At 39.8% G+C, this 20,485-nt stretch overlaps 1 protein-coding gene across 4 annotated transcripts in view; it reads right to left on the reverse strand.

The window, feature by feature from the left end:
* Positions 1-20,485, reverse strand: part of PTPN14 (protein tyrosine phosphatase non-receptor type 14) — a 113,029-nt gene that overhangs the window by 7,344 nt on the left and 85,200 nt on the right. For all 4 annotated transcript variants that reach the window (XM_050314667.1, XM_050314668.1, XM_050314670.1 and 1 more), the window contains 8 exons: positions 20,126-20,183; positions 16,753-16,831; positions 13,620-15,109; positions 10,767-10,910; positions 9,511-9,729; positions 5,500-5,628; positions 4,301-4,535; positions 2,182-2,345 (listed from right to left, as the gene is read on the reverse strand). In XM_050314667.1, the coding sequence (XP_050170624.1) occupies positions 2,182-2,345; positions 4,301-4,535; positions 5,500-5,628; positions 9,511-9,729; positions 10,767-10,910; positions 13,620-15,109; positions 16,753-16,831; positions 20,126-20,183 (2,518 nt within the window). The remainder of the gene's footprint in view (positions 1-2,181; positions 2,346-4,300; positions 4,536-5,499; positions 5,629-9,510; positions 9,730-10,766; positions 10,911-13,619; positions 15,110-16,752; positions 16,832-20,125; positions 20,184-20,485) is intronic.

Genomic DNA, 20,485 nt, shown 5'->3' on the forward strand with positions numbered 1-20,485 from the left:
TTTCTGGCTCCCGAACTAAAAGACCTCTCCTATGAAAACAACCTGCAGTTGCAATCATGAGTTAATGTCCCAGTGCCAAATCTAAACTAAAAGTTGAGAGAACAGGATCTCAGTTATTTTCCTCTACTACGTGTCTACAGCAACAAGGATGTAATGATGTGACATTTACTTGCTATGCAGCAGTGACTGAAATGCTATCCCTGCTATGAGATACACAGCTTTAGGCTCAACCAGCTATTGCCCAGAAGCCATAATGACTGAAGTGGTATAGATTTTGATTAAACACGGCTTTTTACCCAAACCTGAAACCTCAAACTCCAGGCTTCTGCCTTTTGTTCCAGCACTACATTCCAAGATAGTCTGTATCAAGATTTTGAAACTCTTTCCTCATTTTCCTTCATTGCTAAAATGTTGACACTTCTACTTACTGGGACACTTCTGAGGAAATCAACCAATTCCTAAGACTAAAACGTTTTAAACGTTAAATAATTTTATTTCAGGAAAAAAAACAATTAATACCACTACAAAATAAACAAGTGAAAAGGAACCATCTCTGTGCAGAATGAAGTATCTGTCACAAACCAAAAGCATACTATTAGGGATTTTTAATCTTTTTTTCAATTAGGTTTTAACAAACCAAAACATTAACTTAGTACACTCTAGTGCAACAAAGCCCTTAAGGAAAATTGTATTTAATATTAATGATGATTTTCATTAATAATCAAGACAAAAGAATCCTTTAATTAAGGGACATCAGAGAAATCCCTTCTTATTGAGCACTACCATAAGGTGCTAGAGAAGTTGATGAAAATTCTTATGAACGATGTCAGGGCTTACACCCATGCTTAGATGTTGAGGTATTTGTTTCTATGCACATACAGAGGTTGCTACAAAGTACACACACCTACACTGATGCTCACAAGCAATTCAGGGACAGCTCTTTAGACTCTCCAGCTTTCCTCTGGAATGCAGAAATTTCATGGCTACTGTGTGCACAGCAGAAGCAGTCAACTTCCAGGTGCCAGTGCATAAGGAAGGTCAAGCAGGCTCAAGAGTTGGAGCCAGTGCCCCACACAGGAGCAGCTACTGAGCAGCAGTCAGCACAGGAATGCTGCTGGATTCCCAAAACACATACCTGTGGGCCCTTTTTTGTCCAGGCCACCTGCTTCTTTCCCTTCCTCACCCTCCTACCTCCCCCACAAATAAAAAGCAAAGGAAAAAGTACCGGTTGTGACACAGATCTACAGGACAGTTTCACTTCTAGTGAGGCCCAAGCAGAGTTGCAGGAGGTTTGCCTGTCAGCTGACCTGAGCCCAAGATCTCTAGCCATCTTGGAACTATAGAGTAATAAGCTGCTGGAGTGTTCAGTCTTCCCTGAACTCATCCAATGGCTGATTACTGGGAGAGGCAGATGATATATGTCTATTTGTTACTCTTGCTGCATTTCTATTTCTACAAATGCTCTCTTATAGGGCATTTTCTTTGGCAAGAGAAATCCCTGGTTTCCATAGCTGTTGTGAAAAGTGTGTGTCACAGTTAGTTAAGATGTAATGTTCTTCCTAGGCAGTTTCTCAGTGACAGATGAAAAGCAAGTTGCTACACATGGTTACTCTACTGGTGCTCTTATTCTTAAACTCCAGACTGTATTACTCGTCATATTGTCTGCAAATCTTAAAACCCTATTCCCCCTAGGAATATGTACACACACCTTATTCTTAAAACACAGTTAAGTTTCATTCCAGGTGAGATTAAGGTCCATATGAGAGAGAAGAAGAAGTCTAAGGAGTAACTTTAGAGAGCAGAAAACTTTAGTTAAAAGAGCAAGGACATTATTCTCTAGCCTCTTTTAGGTACTCCTTGTAAACACGTTGTCTCTAGACTTTTAATTAAATACTGGTATGAATTAGACTGTATTCTTAAAAGAGAGAAGAAAGCCCTAATTTTAAATGTATTAAAATAATCCTAATAAAAATGCATAATATCAACTAAACAGAAAACTGCAACTAGTAACCTTGCATGGGAAATTTCTGCCTGTTACATTTAAGGCTCTCACCTTGCTCACAAAGGTAGCAGAGAAAGAAAGCACTTCGATGACTTTTAATTTTAACCTCAGAAATGTAACTAGTTAGTCAAGGAACGAGCTCGAGTTGGGGTTTTATCCTGCAAAAGCAGCTGACTTACTTCATTATGCTCCAAGCACCCAATCATCAGTTCTGTTAGGATAACTACTCCAGTCCTTCCTACCCCTGCGCTGCAGTGAACCACGATGGGAGGGTTGCAGGTGTTGCTGCTGTCCAGCACGCTGTTGGTGTGGCGACGCACCGACTGTATCTCCTCCAAGTAAGCTGCAAGGTAAAACGCAGGCAAGGTTGCAACATCTATATGTCTAAAAGTAAAATTTGGTGGGGGGGAAAAAGGGTGAAAGAATGTGGAAAAGTCATTCTTTGCCTAAGTGGCAATAATTTCCATTTTTTACAACATACTAATTATTTTGGCCAGGGTGCATGGAACAGCACTGCATCCAGCAAGTACCAGCTGGGTGTCAATTATTACTTGGGAGTCTGCTCCTTTAAATTAAATAGTTCTTTTAAAAAATTAAATTTCGTTTTCCCTCTTGCAAATCTCCAGGTCCCTTAAGCAGATGATTCTAGACATTACTTACAGCAATTCCTCCTATTAACAGGCTGGGATCAAAACAAAAGCTAAGTCATATTGAAACTACTGCCTGTCAAAGCCAGCATCAGATGGGAAATGAGCATCCATCTGCCCTGTTTCCTCTCTTCCTTCTCCTTTCTAGACTGGGATGGAATCTCACCACCTCTCTGCTCAAAGTTTATTTCTCAATAGTTATGAGCCCTTCTGGGAGATCACTGCCTTAGTTTTCCCTGAAGCCATTTCTAGAACAGTTACCTTGTGTGGCTGCCCTAGCCTTGTTCAACACAACACATTCTACTGTCAAACTGCATTGAGAACCTTAAGTACTGGAAGCTTACTTAGCTTCCCAGCAGTCAGAGTGGGAAGTGAGACCTGAGCTGAACTCTCCTGCACTGACTCTTGGTGGCACGGCGCTGCAGCCTGAGCTGTCCTTTCACCACAGGCAGGATGTGGCTGGAGGCCCACAAACATCAGAAAAGCTGAATTTTAATGCACACAGTGAAATGGGACTGTAAGCGGTGGCAAGTAATGGGAGAGAGGAAATGGGGACAATCAGGTTCCAATTACTGCCATGCCCTACCACAGCTACAAGGGTTGGTAAGAGAAACAAAGTACAAAACAAACTAGGAATTGGACAATAGCACTCCTTTGCTGAAGCCAAAATGTCATTTTTTATTTTTTTTGCCCTGGTGACAGAACTGGGAAAAGACAGACACGCTATTTACATCAAGCTTGTACCATGCAAAGGAGAATGGACCACTAAAGGACTGTAGCTGTGTCAAGACTGAAGTAGAACTAATGGATCTTTCTGAGAGGGGACTTAGCTGCCAGAGAGCTAAACTGCAGCTGCAAATCTTTCAGGAACTAAAAGGGGAGGCATCATCAACACCTCAATACACCATGAACAGGCTCCTTCAGTGTTACTGAAAAGAAATCTGTATTAATTTAATTTAAAGATTCTCTGCCATAGTGCCAGATATGTCACTTTAGATAAATAATGGTTGAATTCCTATTACTTAATATGGGAAAGTACATTACTTATTAAGAAGCAGGGAGTGTTATTCACACATTGCAGATGAATATTATTTTCAGAAATGCATGAACTAGGATCATAAGTAATTGGGAAGGCCTTGGGAAGGCCCTTTAGCATCACATGTGGTTATAAAGTGGTAGCAAGTTCAAACTTAATGCATGTGTGATAGAGCCCTCTGCTATTTGCAACAAGAAAAACCTGAGGAATTGCACCATATTGCACTAAAACCTGATCCTCTCTCACTCAGACCTCTCTAATCACATTAGCATGCAGCCTAGTATCTCCTACACTCATTAGGTATCTGTGAAGTAGTGATAACTTACATTGATAGATCATCCAGCAGAGGTATCCTATTATTTAAAATTTCCTGAGTCTCTGGCACTGCTGCTGCCTTGAACTTTTCTCCTGTTAATCGCCTTAGCTCCTACCTCTTAAATTCCACTTTTTTTTTCTCCAAATTGCTGCAAAGTACAATCTAGTTGAGGCCTTTATATGCCACAGCAATAACCATTTAATATCAATCCCAGATGTAACTGGGTTCCGGTGAACTGAATTCAGTGTGAGCAACCTTCTCCTTTACGTATTTTATCATGCAAGATAAAGAAATCTTACATAAAAAGCCTTGGACTTCTTCTGGACATCCATGGTCTGGCCAGTCGGTGTACTGCAAATGCCACACTGTCCTCTCTTGTCCAGAGAGAAGATGCTTGACCTTCAGACCAGTAGTTGCAAAGCAGCCAGAGTCTGTGCGGAACTTTGTTGTCACCTTGAACTTCCCATAAGTGGCTGAGCTGTGCTTAGAGCCCAGTTTAGGCCAATAACGATGGCTCTTACTTCTTCCTGCCTCCTTAAAAACAAACAAAAACCACAAAAAGCCATTAATTCCTGCAGTTATAATTATCTATAAACAGAGGGTATAAAACAGAAGATAAGCCAAATATTCTTATTTCACATTACTGGAAGAGCAAGGAACATCCCACAAAGTAAAGAAAACATCCATTAACACTTAAACCTCTGAGCCATGTAATATCTGAAAGTGTAAAACTGCTTGAAGAACAACCCCTTGTCTTGTGGCAAAAGACAGCTACTGCCTGCAACACCTTGGTAAATATTCTCCCCCTAGGGAACCCTCTCCTTTAAATGGAAGGAGATTCTCTTCAGCAGCTTCCAAGTATCTGCTCCTGATCAGCCTTGGGAACTGGACAGTGACTTGATGTGCTCTGCTACTCCCTGTGTTTGTTTGCTGAAAGCAACCAGGCATAAAGCTGGACGCTGTGTTAGTTAACAACATGTGTCAGTTTTTATAATATATCACATAGTTCTTGGATTACAGTAGAAATAACTGTTTTGCTTGGCATTAGAATAAAAAGTTGTGGGGGGTTTTTGTTTTTATTTTTGTTGTGTTTTGTTTTGTGGGGTTTTTTTACATGGACACTTCTATGGAAACAACAGCTTCTGGTCTCTTTTCAGCTGATAAGAGTGACAGTATGCAGAACTGGCCTTGGATGGTGTGGAACTTTGTGTCATTTTAACCAGGAGCAGTTCAGTGTTCTCACATTCCAGTGGAAACATCTTTGTTTGGCTTGGCCAAAGCAGGGGCAAGGGGGGCTTCTGTTTGTTTGCTTTAGCACTTGCCAAACTGAGTATCAGAATGCTACAAACTATAGTACGAGAGAAGTACAGGCATACGTTCAAACAGAGTTATAGGAAAAAGGGATGTTGATAGAAAAAACAGGTTACTCGAGTGGGAAGTGATGATAACAGGAGATTTCCTCACATCAGGAAGAACTGTATGCTGTGATTTCACATACCTCTTCAGCTGTGACCATGGCTATAACATTCACTCCCTGTTCCCACACCATCTGCCAGAAGTCATGGCATGTGTGTGGCAGAGGTCCTTGGGTAGCAATGTAGTGCCATTCCTCTCCACCTACAGTAACCTGGGAGAAAGGGAAAAAACCCCAACCATCAGCGCCCAAATTCTCAGCAGCACCTGTGCCAGAACCGCCTTTTAAACAAAAGAGACTATAATGAAATCTTTACTTCTTTGTTCTTCTGCTTTTGTTCAAAACTGTCAATAAAAATCATCCTTTTGATTAGATCAAATCCGACAAAGCATAATCTTTGGTGTTTCCACATCCTGTCTTGATGCTCATAAGCATAAAGCTTTGACCTAAACGCCATCTATCTTTCTTGCCATTTTATCTGGATCATACACACAAAAAAAAACCCCAAACAAACAATCAAAACAACAACAAAAAATATATTTTTTGAGGCCCTGTTTCTGGTATGGCTTAAGTACAAAAACCAACTGACTGACATTCCTGGCCTTGGTGACAGGCCCAAGATGAAAGAGAAGCTGAGGACCAGAGGAAGCGAGTGTATTGCATTAAAAAGGCATCACACTGCTTGCAAATGAACACATGCTAGTGCAGAATGCAAATGACATTGCGTGTGACAAGCTAAAGGCCTCTGCTGTTTAGGACCTCCCTCGATTATTTTCCACTCAGACAAAAAGTAATTTATTAAACAGACTCTTACTACACTGATCACTGTTGAAGATGCGGCCAAGCCATTCCTAGAGGATGCAGCCTTGCCCACACTCTGTACATAACAGAGCTCAATGGGCCTGTTGCCAGACATAGATGAGATCAAGACAGGCTTCGTTTCAACTTACTCTTCCTCACTTATCTTGGGTTTTTCTGTTCAGAAGCTGCAAATGACCATACAGTAAATCCAGCGCATTAAATGGCTTTCAAATACCATAAGAAATTTAAAATTATCTATAGCTGTAGTCATGCAAATCTATTTCCCAATATATAACTGGTTTACCAACCACATCTTACAGAAATATTTGTGTTTTGCATGATGGCGAGTAATGAAATTCTTTTTAAGGCACTAACACACAGATTTACACACTATAAATCATACAGCACCCTGAACAGACACAGCATTACCTTGGAGTTAGGCAGTGTAAAAAAACACTTAATTTAACTGACGGAGGCAGAAGGTCATACTTGTGCAGTTAAAAAAAAAAAGAAGTCACTTGTGTATAAAAAAATTATAATTTTATGACATATAGTTTGCTATGCACCAGGAAAGGTTTATAAAATTTTTTTTAACATTTTAGGTAAAAAGCCAAAGTGCTTTCAGAGCTACTACATATCATTTCAAAAATATGCTTAGCAGCAAAACCAGATGAACTAATTGTTTTGGAAAGCTGAAATATTTTTCCTTCTCAGGCTAAGGCCTCCTAATTCTGTGTATTAGCCCAGAGCCACTTCTTGAAAAGTTATAAATCCCAGAGAAGATTTACAACAGAAATGCTGACATGTCCATAAATATCAAGGTACTGGCGGACAATGCTACAAGGAACAATCAATAACTCTGACAGGTTTAACCATATACTGTGTTTGAGGTACAAGTCTTTGAACACATTTTCAGAAATAGAATCAGTTTATTTGTTAGTCAAACAACTGTTCATTAAGTTGAGATGCTTGGGATTTTACAGCTGTAACTAACAGTTCTTATACGATAAGTTTTTCCCTTCATTGAAAACTGTTCAACCCTGTACACTGGCTCCTTTTCTTATTTCATACTGTGCAGCATTTTTTTTTTTTTTTCTGAATGATGTTTAAAAGCTGACAGACCAATGCAGGTAGACTCCTCAAGAGAGTGAATATAAACTGCCCAGCACTAAGCAGCATCTTGCACTTGGACTGATGGCCTTGCGTTTGCTCATCTGCAGTCATGAGTGCTGGCATAGCATTACTGAGCTTTTTAAGTTTATACCGGCGTGACCAAACAGTCGAGATGAAGTGCTCTTAAGAATTTTTTTGCTTAATCCATAAACCTAGTTGAAATTTTTCTTTTTGGTATAGATGACGATCTTCATGTTTCAACAACAAAGATCGCCAGTAAATAAGCACAGAATTATTGTAAAACTGCAGGGTTCACAGACTGAGGCAGTGGGAGCTGGAATCTTCCAGGCATGGATCTTATCAGGGTGATAGATGAATTTTCTTTGTCTACTGACTTCTGGTCCAAATATCCAGCCTCCTGGCACATGGTATGAAAGGACCATAAATAGTCTGAAGGGAATGGGATGCCTGGAATGTTTACTGCATTCTAATACCCTAACTGCAGGAAATTAAAAATTAAATATTGGGCTGAAAACACAGACACACACTGTGCTATTGAGGTAAATTTCACAGATGCGATTTCACCTTCTAAGCAAAAGCACATCTGCTTGGCTTCTGCTTGCGCCGCTACGAGTGCAAGAGGGAAATACTGCCAAGGCCCTCTGTCAGGCATCAAAACATCAGTGCCCATTCCTGGGTGCTCCATGGATGTGAGATACGTGTGTGTCCAACACATCAGGTAAAATGTGGACTCAAAACTAGACAGGGAAAACTCTTCTGGCTAGTACTGCTTCATGGGCATAATTAAGGAATCTTTTTTTTTTTTTGGTTTCCTATAAAGTAGGTGAAAAATTTTAGACTCAGAAATCCATCATCATAGCAACATCTGATTATGCAAAAATTCAGTATCTGCTACCTACGAGGCTGTGCAGAAAAGTGATAAACTGCTAGGATACTGGTTCTGAAATTGTTTTGTATTACCATGATTTAATACTGTAAATCACAACGAAGGCCAGCAAGTCCCTAGGAACTTTTAAAAGGCTTTTACTCAAGGAAAATATTAATTTAACAGGATGTTTTCTTCATTATTTTTGAATTATTTCTTTTTAATTTGAATTTTGACAATGAGAAAAAGCAGACAACCCTCTTTAATAAGAGAATCTGTCATTGAGGCAGAGGACTGCTGTTACTTCTCTCATGGTACAGTAAAAGGTAGTAGAGGACTTGGCAAATAGTGCTGGAAGCTTAAGAGAAAACAAGCATCTGCAGTCACTGCAGCATAGCTCACTGTTAAAACTGGCCATGTTTACAAGTAACAGATCATACCTTAAAGTATTTCTATATTGAATTAACATGAAATTTGAAATTTCTTGTTAAAAACATAATTTGAAATGTGGAAGTTCAATGCAGTTTCCAGCCAGAGATAGAGGGAACTTATTAGAAAGGTCAACGCATACTTGAAAAAATTTCTTTTAAAATTAGTCAACTCTCACCATAAAAGGAATGAATCAGATTCTTGTATGTATAAATTCAGTATCTATATGAATATACATTACTCATAACACACTTTGGGCATGGAATGGCATACATGGAGCCACATTTCTGATTTTTAAAAATCACGTTCTGTATGCTAGTAAATTTTAAAAGATTCAGTCAAAGCTTGTGCAGTATTCTTTCCAGGATGCACCAGTCAGCTGTAGGGACTCATTCTGCACAGGTTGTTGTAATCCCCCAGTGGCCTGCAAGACTTTTGGGACTGATAATTCAGAACACATACTGACTTCTCATTTTTTTTCAGGTGCAGGGTCATGACAACCATATTACACTGCAGGTATTGGGGCTGATCTAATGCATTTTCATGAGCCTTAAGAAACATGGCATCTCTCTCTACATTAACCAAGAGATATTCGCCAAACTGCTGACAGAGGTGGGCATAAAAAAAGCAAGGATGCCTCTCTAAAATGACATCCAAGTCTTCAGCAGTTAAATCAACTTATGCATGATGTGAGTTGAGAGGGGACTTTAGAGATGCCCACGCTGACACACAGGTACAATGATGCATTCTGACTAAGTTACCTTTTCAGAAGCTCCAGAGTTACAGAAGATGCTGCCGTGCATCTGGAAATTCAAACGAAGCTTTAGCATACTTCATTTGCAAAGCAAAATTAAAGAAGCTTTTACCTTTATGTGTGAAGCATTGATGTAGCCTGTATTATTTTCTTTGGTCGGCACCAGCTCCACTCGGTTTTCCTCGTAAGGAATAACCTCCCTGATGCGATTGCGCTCAGTGTTTTCAGGCAAGGCAGCAGTGGTGAAGATCCCATCCGCCTTTTTCTTTGGAATCTGCTCATATTCTGTAAACACCATGCCCTCTTCCAACTTCCTTCTCAAGATTTTGCACTAAGATTTAACAGAAAAAAACACCAATACATTAATTCTTCTGGGAAACACATTAACCACTAGACCCATCCATTCATTCTTTGAATTCCAATATATAGCCATAGCATTCTCTTGCTCGCTTCTTTTTGCAGTTATCTGAGGAAATATGACATACTTATTTCTACTGCATGAAACCACAAGCCAATTTTACAGTTTTACATTCCACCTCCACATTTTTGAACACAGATAGAAATAAAAGCAAGCCTGTGCCAAATACAATCTTGGTTCAGTAAGAATTTCAGTATGAATGTGTGATTTCAACATAACAGATATACTTGTAAAAATATTTTTAAATTATTTTTTCAGGAAGAAGATCATAATGTCAGAAGAGTGATGTGGCTCACATTTTCAAAATACTCCCTACCTTGCAAGCATGCAATGTCTGTGGTTGAACACAACCCCAAATATGTACATGTAGAGGTTAAGTGCTGCTGTCTGCGTACCAGACAGCACAAGGCTGCGAACTTCCATGCAGGAAGATTCTTTGCAAATATGTTTCTCACATCTTAACGGCAGCAACCGTTTTTAGTTTCTAAAATTCCATATCCATGGAACATCCATGTGTGCAAACATCAGGAGGCAAACAACCTTTTCTTTTATTTTATTTGAAATTTAATCCCATTAGAGAAATTAACTGAACTCCTTAGTTGTATCAGAACATGGAAGACAGTATGTAGAGCACTGTAGAACTTCACCTGATCAAGTGAAAAATGTGCAAAGTTGTTAGATTTACAGTTTGATTGTGCATACATTGTACAGTCAGGTGAAACAGAGAACAGCCTCTGTTCTCACTGCCTTCAGTAAGTGTTCAAGACATTGAATACTTTGCTTGCATCCAAAGACACGCTGGTTTTAACCACAGACTTTTTGCATTAATGGCTCTGAAAACTTTTAAGAGAAACTTCTTTTCCCATTTTAAATCAAATTTTAGTATTTTAGAAACCTCATGCTCTTGGGAACAAAAAGAATGAGCAACATTTCATGAGCCTTCATCTTACCCTCTCATCCATTGGCACCTTGGCGACTTCATCCTGGCTGTCCTCCGGCACTGGAACCCTAGCAACTGAGAGTCCGTTCAGTGCTGCCAACATCAAGGGCCTCTTCTGGGCCTCCAGGCCTGCCATCTTCTGCTTTTCTAGATTCTTTTGGCAAGAAAAGGCACGTTTTCATCTCTGTGTGATTATTTATAATGCCAGTAAAATACTGGAATGTTTTTTTAATCTCCAAAATCTGCAACTCTCTGGCCAAGGAATGCAGATGATCACCATTAGCATCGTAAATTCAAATACAACCTCTATTCTTCCTGTTATTCCTCAAAGGCCTGCTCCTACATGAGCACAGAATTTTAATTTCAAAGAAGCAATCCCAGCGTGTAATGCAGTTTACATGCCATCAAAAGACACACAAATACAATCTCGAGCATTTTCCTGCAGACATTATTCTGAATGCAGGGCACACAAAGCATCACTCTGTTACGTTAAAGTAGCACTACCAAAGCCAAGATACTTGGAGCATCTCTTAAAAGCAATAATTTCAATCTATTATATCAAACAGTAAAACACAGGCCATTGTTCCTCTTCTGTGATGGTAATATTTAGAAGCCTTCTGATGCAGTCAGCTGTTATGGTGATTCAAACAGCACCCATGATATATTTTGCACTAAAAACTGAGCTCACATGTCCCAGAAACCCAATATAACAGCAGCCAGGGAGGGATATTGTTTATCATATTCATGCATCATATTATGCTATGACATGGAGAACCAGAGCATGAATTTTAAATTCATCCTGCTGCCCCCTCCTTATGCCACTGGGAGCTGAAGCATCAAAAGAGACAGAGCATCTGCAGAAGTACCCAAATTAGGAACATTTTATTCTGTTTCCTTAACAGTTCTTTCTGCTGGATTTGGAAGAAGAGAGAAGCACAGGAGTTGCCTAGTTCACAGCACACATATGGAAGCTGTGGTCACCAGACAAGCCAATCTCAGCTCCTAGAAACACACTATTGAACCTGAATGCCCTCAGACATATGTAGATGGCCTGATTTTTCAAAAGCCTGTGAGCTTTTTCCTCACTACTGGGTTCCTCCAGAGGACTAAGCAAAAACCAAACAAATAAGCAGAACAAAAATCCAAATCCACTCTGCTTTCTTTTCATACTTTCAGAAAGAAGGAAAATGCAAGAATTTTTTTCTTTGTTGGGAGATTTTGTTATTTTTACTACTTCAAAGGTGAAAGAGAAAAAAATCTGCATTTCACAGATCAAGGTCATCAAATTACCATTGATATAACACCTGATTCCCATGACAAAAGGAAAGTCTGCGCATGTTAAGATTCCTCATCTAGGCTGCAACCACCTTAAAAGCCTAATGCTAAGACTACCACTTTGACTTTCAAAATAAAAACAAAAAAGCACCTTTTGACCAAAGCATCTGAATGGTTATTGCAGAAGAAGAATATTCAAACAACATCTAAGCTCTCTTCTCACCTTTATTTCCATCATACAATCCTGTAGGTTCCTGCATTTCAATATTTTTTCTTTCCTCAGAAGATCAAAAAGCACACATATATATATTCATTGCTATACCAATGTCTATTAATTTACAAAAAGTCATGTTTTATAGTCAAGTATCTATTTTAGGTTTAGAGTTTAGGAGTCAGCAAGGAGTAAATTCAGTCTCCATGTTGCAACTTAGTAGCTCAGATTTGATTCCTAACAATTACATCAGAGTAAGGATCCCCAACAAACAAGAACAACAATGAATATGTTTAGAAAATTTCTTTGAATATATAGTAGTATTTTGAATCTAACTAGTTATTGATCGAATACATTACAAACTCTTTTCTGCTCTAGACCATTTAGATACTTTATTAATTTGTTTCAGACCTCAATTCTGAAAATAAGAACTACAGCATACACTTTTCTTTCTGTAACTGCAGTTGTACTCCTCCACAGCACTACATCAAATACATGTGTAAATTACTAAGTGATAAGCACCTCTCATATTTCTGTCATTGCTCACAGGGGCACTGAAACCTTTAAATACTTTTTATTTTAAATTCATTGCAATTTTAACAGAGCCCTATTTCTCATACTTGAATGCATTTTTTAAAAAATAAACAGTCCAGATGATCAACTACACAGCCTCTACATCTGCTGCTTCTGTATTTAGATTTCCGGTTCCTCGGTTACTGGCAAAACCAGCAATCCATATCCTAGAGCTACCAGGGTTTTATTTAGATAACTATGTTACATAAAGTGGCAGGAAAGGAATTAAAGGTCATTTAAAAAAAAAAAAAATCAAGAGTTCCCACTATGTTATGTGATACTTAACTCGACATCCTTGCAAAGGAGGAATGAAATGCTAGCACTGAAACAAACCCTCCCACCCATCTCAGCAAACACATTTCAGACTCTCCCTGCCCTCAAATCCACCGGGGCTGGAAAGGCATGCAGGCAGAAGGGGAGCAGGCATAAAGGGGGGCTTTGCCGTCAGCCCCCTCACCACCAGCTCCATGCCCTGCCATCCACCTCAAGCTGGCACTGCTGCGAGGGTGGTGGCATCCTCAGCTGGGTCAGACACAGATCTGGCCAGCAGCCAAAGAGCCACAGCTGAAGAAACAGACAAGCCCAACAGCAGTGCATGGGATCAGCCCCTTTGGTGGCCATACAGACCCACAAAACCAAATTGTACCTTGCACTTAATATCACATTTCCCAACTATAAGCAAATCCACAACTTTCCACCCACACGTTCCCCACAGTTTACCTACCCAACAGTTTTCTGGTATGGAAATTGACCTGTGTGATTACTAATTTCCAAGAAGCCACCGCAACAGAGGAAGGCACTTACCCTCATCATGATTTCTCTTTCTATAATGCTGTCCTCAATTGAAAACATTTCAGACACAGGCCTTTCCTTGACTGGTTCTTTCTTGACCCGCTCCTTCACACTGGTGAGGTCTGGCTCTGAGATAGAGGGCCCAAGCGACGACCCATTTATTGCCACTTGATCAGTTCGAGACACACTGATGGCTTTGGAAGGCCCCGGCCTCATGGCCTTGGCCCTGGCTACAGCCACAGAAATGCTAACGTGGTCCTGCCTCAGGGCTCCATTGCTGACACTTTTACGAGGCCCAGGATACTCTGGAGGAGGTTTATTTGGTATTCTAGCCAAGGCAGCTTGCAGCTGGGCACTGTACTCCATGTTCTCATGGAGGGCTGTTATCCGTGACACAGATTCTTGGGTTTCTTCTTCGTCTTCACTTTCACTGCTGTGTATCAGCATCGTGGCATCAGAAAACGTCTTTTTGTGATGATAATGAGGAACTTGCTGAACTTCGTGCCCCATCTGAACCGATTCTTCCGGCTGCACCTGCTCCCGCAAAGTGTTCCTGCGTGGCAGGGGGGCGTTCAAAGTTTTTAACGCCATGGCTTCTATACCACGCACCATGTTGCTGATGACCTCCAAACTGTGGCGCTTGTTCACCGCCGCATGGTGCTTCACTGCCATGAGGGGCTCGCTGACCTCCTGCAGTGACTGGCGGACGACCGGCGAGCTGTCCTCTTGGAAGGTTTTTACTGAGAGCTGGACTTTACGAGTGACCAGGTCAGGACTGCTCCCACTGACATACTTGTGCCGGTGGCTTGCCAGGTCTGGTGTGCTCGTGGCAGGACGTGGGCGCGGGTAAGGAGGTGGGGGTCTGAAGAGATAGTTCTTTAACATGTGAGCGGTGTTATAACTCTGGCTGCTCTGCAGCTGCATGTTGGCCAGTTCTGGGGTGCTGACAGTGTGGGATATGGCACTGGCTGCTGTCTTATTTTGAGCAGCATTATTAGGGTTCATTTGTTCAGATGGGGCAACAGGCTTGTTATAGCCACCACCCTGGGGACCGTATGTAATTGTGTAAGGATGTCTCTCTCGAATCTCAGGCTGACTGTAAACTAGGTCTTCCGGCTGGTTATAAGCATGTGTGTTTCCAATATTGAGATTCCTCAAAGACTGACTTTGGCTATCCATCTGGATCACCCCCCTCTTCTTTTGCCTCATGACAGTTTCATAATCTGGAGTTGGCCGGTAAGATGGTACTATGATTGCACTATGTCTGTGGCTGGGGATATAGTCTGCTCTCATGATGTCGCTTCCAGGGATGCTCAGATTTGAGGACATTGGAGACGCCTGGATGAAGTTCTGTGAGCGATTGAGGGAGTTCATGCTGTGGGCACTGCATACGCTCCCATTGGGTCCATTACCATTCAAGTAGCTGAAGTCCATTGGACACCTATCCAAACTGGTCTGAGACCTACAGTAGAAAGTTTCTTCATTTCCATGGAAAATGCTATCTGTGTAGAGCAGAGATAGAAACATTGACTATTTTAAAATACAAGGGCTCATTCAATCTTAACAAAACCTCAAATGCAGTCTGCACCAATGAATACAGAGACAGCTTAGTGTACAAGTGTAGGGAGCATGTGGTCTTGAGTCACTGAAATATAACTAAATCAAAGCTACTAAGGTAAACCTCCCAACAGCAAAATATAGTAGTGCAGATCCTTGCGGGAGACATGAAAGGGGAAAGAGAGGAAGCGTTTTTGCCTGAGGTGGCAAAGAAGAATAAAGGGGCATCTCCTCCCTCAGCATCCTGGAAGGGTTCACTGCTGCTGACACCTTAAAAATCCAGTGCTGCTAGCATATGGTTAACCTAAAAAGTTCTCTTTATCTTTTCTGTTGATACACTGCTGTCTGTGATTCAAAGTAGCAGAGGACTGCGGAATTGGAAATCCTACTTCTGATCAGTCAACAGTTTTGAGGATCTGAAGTATGACACAGTTGAGTAATCAAAAGCTTGGGGGGGAAAGAAAACCAACCAAACCAAACCAAAAAAAAAACCAACCAAAAAAACCCTCCAAAACTAAACCAAACAGCAAACCACCCTACAGATGCACTACAGAATATGAAATACTTCAGCAAAGTGTATTTGTGAGGAAATTAAATAGTAAAGACCATATCCTGGATCACAACTTTACTGCAAGACTGTCCATGTTGAAAATCTTGTAACAGTTCCTCAAACTCTGAAATCATATAGTTGTCTGACAGTATAGCAAAGTCTGTGATAAAATGAAGGGAACTTGGCAATTCTTCTAAAATTGAGAATATCCTTCAGAGCCTCATCTTCAAAGTAAACAATAGTTTAAATCAAGTACCTGTATGCAAGGAACTACAGTGAATGTCTCCTCTTAAAACTTATCAAATTCTACCTTAAAATTAGTCAGACCACCACAACTGCAAAACACTATGAGGTATGACAGAGACTTTCTCTGCTGGTGAGAGCACTTCAGTTGTTGCTCTCATGAGCTGCAAAGAACATTAACCTAACAGACCTGGCTATGCATATTCCAGAAGCTGAGGTAGTTAGGGGTGTGAGGCTCAAGTTGTTTAGGGACTGGGCTCCACTCCCAGACTTGATCAAAGTAACCTGGTACAATCTCTTAAAGAATTTATTTGTCACACATGGGCATAAAAACAGTTAACCCTCCTTACATCCATGAGGTCAACAATGCAGGCAGAAAAGATTATCTAAAAATACAGTTTCATGGACAGGATGATATGATTTCTCCTACAGTAAAAGATAATTTGCTTTATCCTTTTCCCTCACTTGGTTTCTCTCCCTGGCCCCAGCTGGCACTGCCTTTGAGTACAGTCATCATACTCCCTTTAGAAATTATTTTTTCAGCTCACTGAGCTGGAATACCAAGTTTAAGGTCCATATAATCATGCACAGATATTATAGAGAAATTTGAAAACTGAAATTGGGCTTTAAGCAGAAGACTTACTGCATCATTAACTGTAAAACTGCTTGTTCTCCTGCAGCAGCAGCTCCCATTTGATCACGATGGCATTGTAAATCTAGACATAAGGGTTAGGAGCTTCTCTGCATACACATAAAATTGAAGTCCATTAAAAGAAAAATATATGCTCTAAGTACCTTGTGAATTATGTGTTTCAGTGTAGTGTTCTCCACACTGGACATGCATAGGAGGCAGTATAAAAGGATGTTGTCTTGGCTGAAATAAAAGCACAAAGAGAAAAAAAAAAAAAAAAGAAGTAGTATTAGAACTTCATTTGCTACCATGTCTGCAACGAAAACAGGAAAACCGGTCCTATGCCTTTTCCACTGAATACTGCTCTTTCTTACCCAGCCAAAGACATGTGGCTTGGCAGTTCTTTACAGAACAGAGAATAAATTTTTGTAAATGGCTTGCTAAATTTTGTTTCAGAGCCCAAAGCTGACCAGTGAAGACTCCTTTAAGCTCAACCACTTCAAAAAATAGCATCCTCACTTTCAGCTCTTTTAAAGTTTTTCAAACTTTTATTAAAATTCTTCTTACCCTTGAAGAATTAAACCCAAACAAGGCAGACACCTAATCAGGACAAAAGCAGGAGACGGAACAAATTCAGGGACCTAGAACACTATTATACAAGCAATTGGACCACATATGGACTTAAAACAGCTCTGCAAATTACATGAACATCAGATCCCCTAGCTAATGAATTAAAGTGTTCTGCCAATAATCTGCAGTGTAACAAGTTTTTTAAGTCTCAGAGGGTGCGATTCAGCATTAAATCAACAGAACCATTTGCAGAAAAATAAATCACAGCTGATGCCATATTCACCAGCTTTGTCCAACCAAAGTGTTTTGCAATCGCATTTTGCCACCCGCACTGCAATGTCCTGCCTGGTGTCACTGAGCAAAGTTTACAAAAACATATTTCAATTTATGGAGTAAGCAGAAGGAGAAGGAAGACACTGCTATCTCATGAATGTGTCTTCCTTAACAGTAGAATAAGTGCTTTTTATACAGGCTGATTCAAGTAGTTCAAGCTATTAAGGAACACTGTGAATGCCCACGGCAAAAAGCCTCACCAAACTATCTACGTTTGTGTGCATGCACACCAAATGAGCACCATGCAAGTTTGCTAGTGAAAAGGGGGTGGGGAAGAGGTTAAATTTACATTTTCTATGTAAATGTTGAGAAGGAATGAGAATCAAAGATACTGAGCTCACATACGAATCTTTGCATAAAAAAATCACTCTGTTAAGCCAGACTGGAAAACGACAATATTTCTGCTACAAAAATTATTTCCAAGAGTATAAAACCTTACTCTTGCTGAACAATATGGGCCAAGGAGCCTGCTGTTGACAACCTTAGTAGAGGAGCTGAGTCTGGGACTAACCAAGATGTTGGAAAACCTAACAAATGGAGGGTAAAGGAAAAGTGCAAGGAAAGAGAAGTGACCTCTACTAGGCATGTATACATCTGAAGCAGTTTTCTTTGTGATAGATGTTATGAAAGGTATCTGCAAGAAATTGGGGAATTTGTTTTTAAGGCCCATCTGCCTCTTCTGATAAAAGAGAAGAACGCTAAGGTCTGCAGAATGTCAATATCCAAATTAAGGATAACTTGGATTTTTTTAAAAATCAGGTAATTAAACATACCATCATATTAAAATCTCCTATACAGAGGGAATTTTGCTGGAAAACCAGCATCACTGGGTGGCCTGACAGAAAAAAAAAAAAACACCGAAAAATGATTCCAAAGTAGTAGTTAAAAAAACACAGGTTCAGCATGATGCCAAAACCATAAAAAGGGCCTTAATCTGAAAGTAATGAACGTGACTCCTACTGAAGTGGCAGTGCCTCACCTCAAAGATTCTACTTCACTTCCCATTTCTGCCTACTGATTTATTGCCATACAAGACAAATGAATAGGTAGGTGTATGAAGGTATGTACAGAGCAGTCAACAGTCAGGAGGGCTTTTTTTTCCCCCTCCTAAAGAGAACTGTTCCAACAAGTTGATAGAACAATTATGAAAAAGGCGGTTGAAAGTTCATTGTGAGCAGGCAGCAGCCCAATTCATTTTTCAATTGAAGAGCCCACATTCCTCCTTTTGATCTTCCTGAGACTTCAGGTTTTTTAACTTGTTGCATGCTTATGTTCAAAACAAAGTGGCAGCAGGATTTGAAGCAGATTTCAATTTTTCATACATAACATAGAAAGCAGCTCACTTTTTCCCCTTATGATATATCCGAGGCCACACCATAATAATGCAAAGCACATTTCCTTCAGTTTTTCCTAGTCATTTTCAGGGACCAAGCTAGTAGATACCAAGAATACTGTAAATATGCTGCTGAGAACACAATAAATAGCTTGTGTATCACATCAAGACACCTTAGAAGCACACTAAGAATGAAAGGACAAAGAAATATGGAGACAGCTACCACACCTTTCCTGCCAGTGCCTGTGAAACACAGAATACACCTTTTAGATCTAATGGACTGTATATATGCACACAGGAAAATAACTTGTGTTGCAGTCTGCAATGATAAAGCCATTCTAATATCATTACCCTCTTAATTTTGGAACATTTTCATCAGCTGTAACCACGCTGTGGGGATATGTCAAGAAAACACTTCTGCCTGCACGAGCTTTCTGCTATGCAGCAATGGGCTAACAGAGTTTTCACTCTGGAAAGGTCTACAAAGCAGGTATAACCTATATCACACATGAAAACTGGCAACCTGCATAGAGATAATATTGCCCTCTTTCTAAGGAACCATCAGTGCTGCTGTTACAGAAACTCACAATCTGTTAAATAAGGGTGAGAAATACTGACACACTAGATGTTAAAATTTAACTTTAAAAAAAAAGTATTTTTAGAACCAATTGTGGGAAAAAGAGAGACTCCCATGTGATTTTTTTGGTAAAGATTTCACGAAAAAGTTACCCAATTTTGTCAGATTTCTAGTTTTGCTGGAGATCAGTTAAATGGAAATAAATACAATGTAAGAAAATCTCTGAATTCCAATTCTTACTGACTATATATTAGTTTAACTTAACAGTAACTTCACACAGAAAATAGGCTCCTAACCTACGAAGCTGGTAAATTGTAAGTAGTCTTTACACAAAAACATGAGGAATTGAAAAAATGTGAAATGTAACATTATGTAAGGACTAGGTCTTAATGCATACAGCACAAGACACTTCAAATTCTTTCTAGAGGATATCTACATATTGAAATAACCTCAATCCAGTAGAAAAGATGCTCAGTTTCTGCAGGGCAAATAAAAATATAACGCCTTGAAGACTGTAATTTTAAATACTCGGTGGTGATATTATCCAGTTAAACTAATCAACCTGGGCAGCCACACCCTTGAAACTCATTCCAATCATATTGCCTAAAAGAAGTGAGCTAATGTGCTTATTTGAAATTTAGAAAGTATTTCATCTTACACAATTAATGCCTCATCCCATCAGAAATTATACAGACATGCTGAAAGGTCTCACTGTGCCACATACCAAAGAGGACCTACTCCAGGTGGGCCGTCGTCGGATAGGGGGAGGAGAATTTGATTGTCTGTGGAAGAAAAAGAAATAATAGAAACTACAACATTTCCATTCTGAGTCAAGAATAAATGGGTAAAACAAGACATGAACAATCTGTAAGTATTGCTCATTAATATTTTTAGATATTTTAGATACATGAATAAATTAAAATAATTCAGGTTCTTCTCTAAATACAGGTTCTCTAAATTCCAGTTCCAAACTACACATGCCTTCTGTTCATTATCCTATTTGGCTTACTTGGAAACAAAAGAAAGAATGATTCATCTTTCAAAGTAGAATTTAACAAACAAGTCTCTTAAGCAATAAAAACTG

The sequence above is a fragment of the Myiozetetes cayanensis genome, unplaced genomic scaffold (genome assembly GCF_022539395.1).
Source record: "Myiozetetes cayanensis isolate MyiCay16 unplaced genomic scaffold, myiCay2020 scf2-11, whole genome shotgun sequence".
Lineage (NCBI taxonomy): Eukaryota > Metazoa > Chordata > Aves > Passeriformes > Tyrannidae > Myiozetetes > Myiozetetes cayanensis.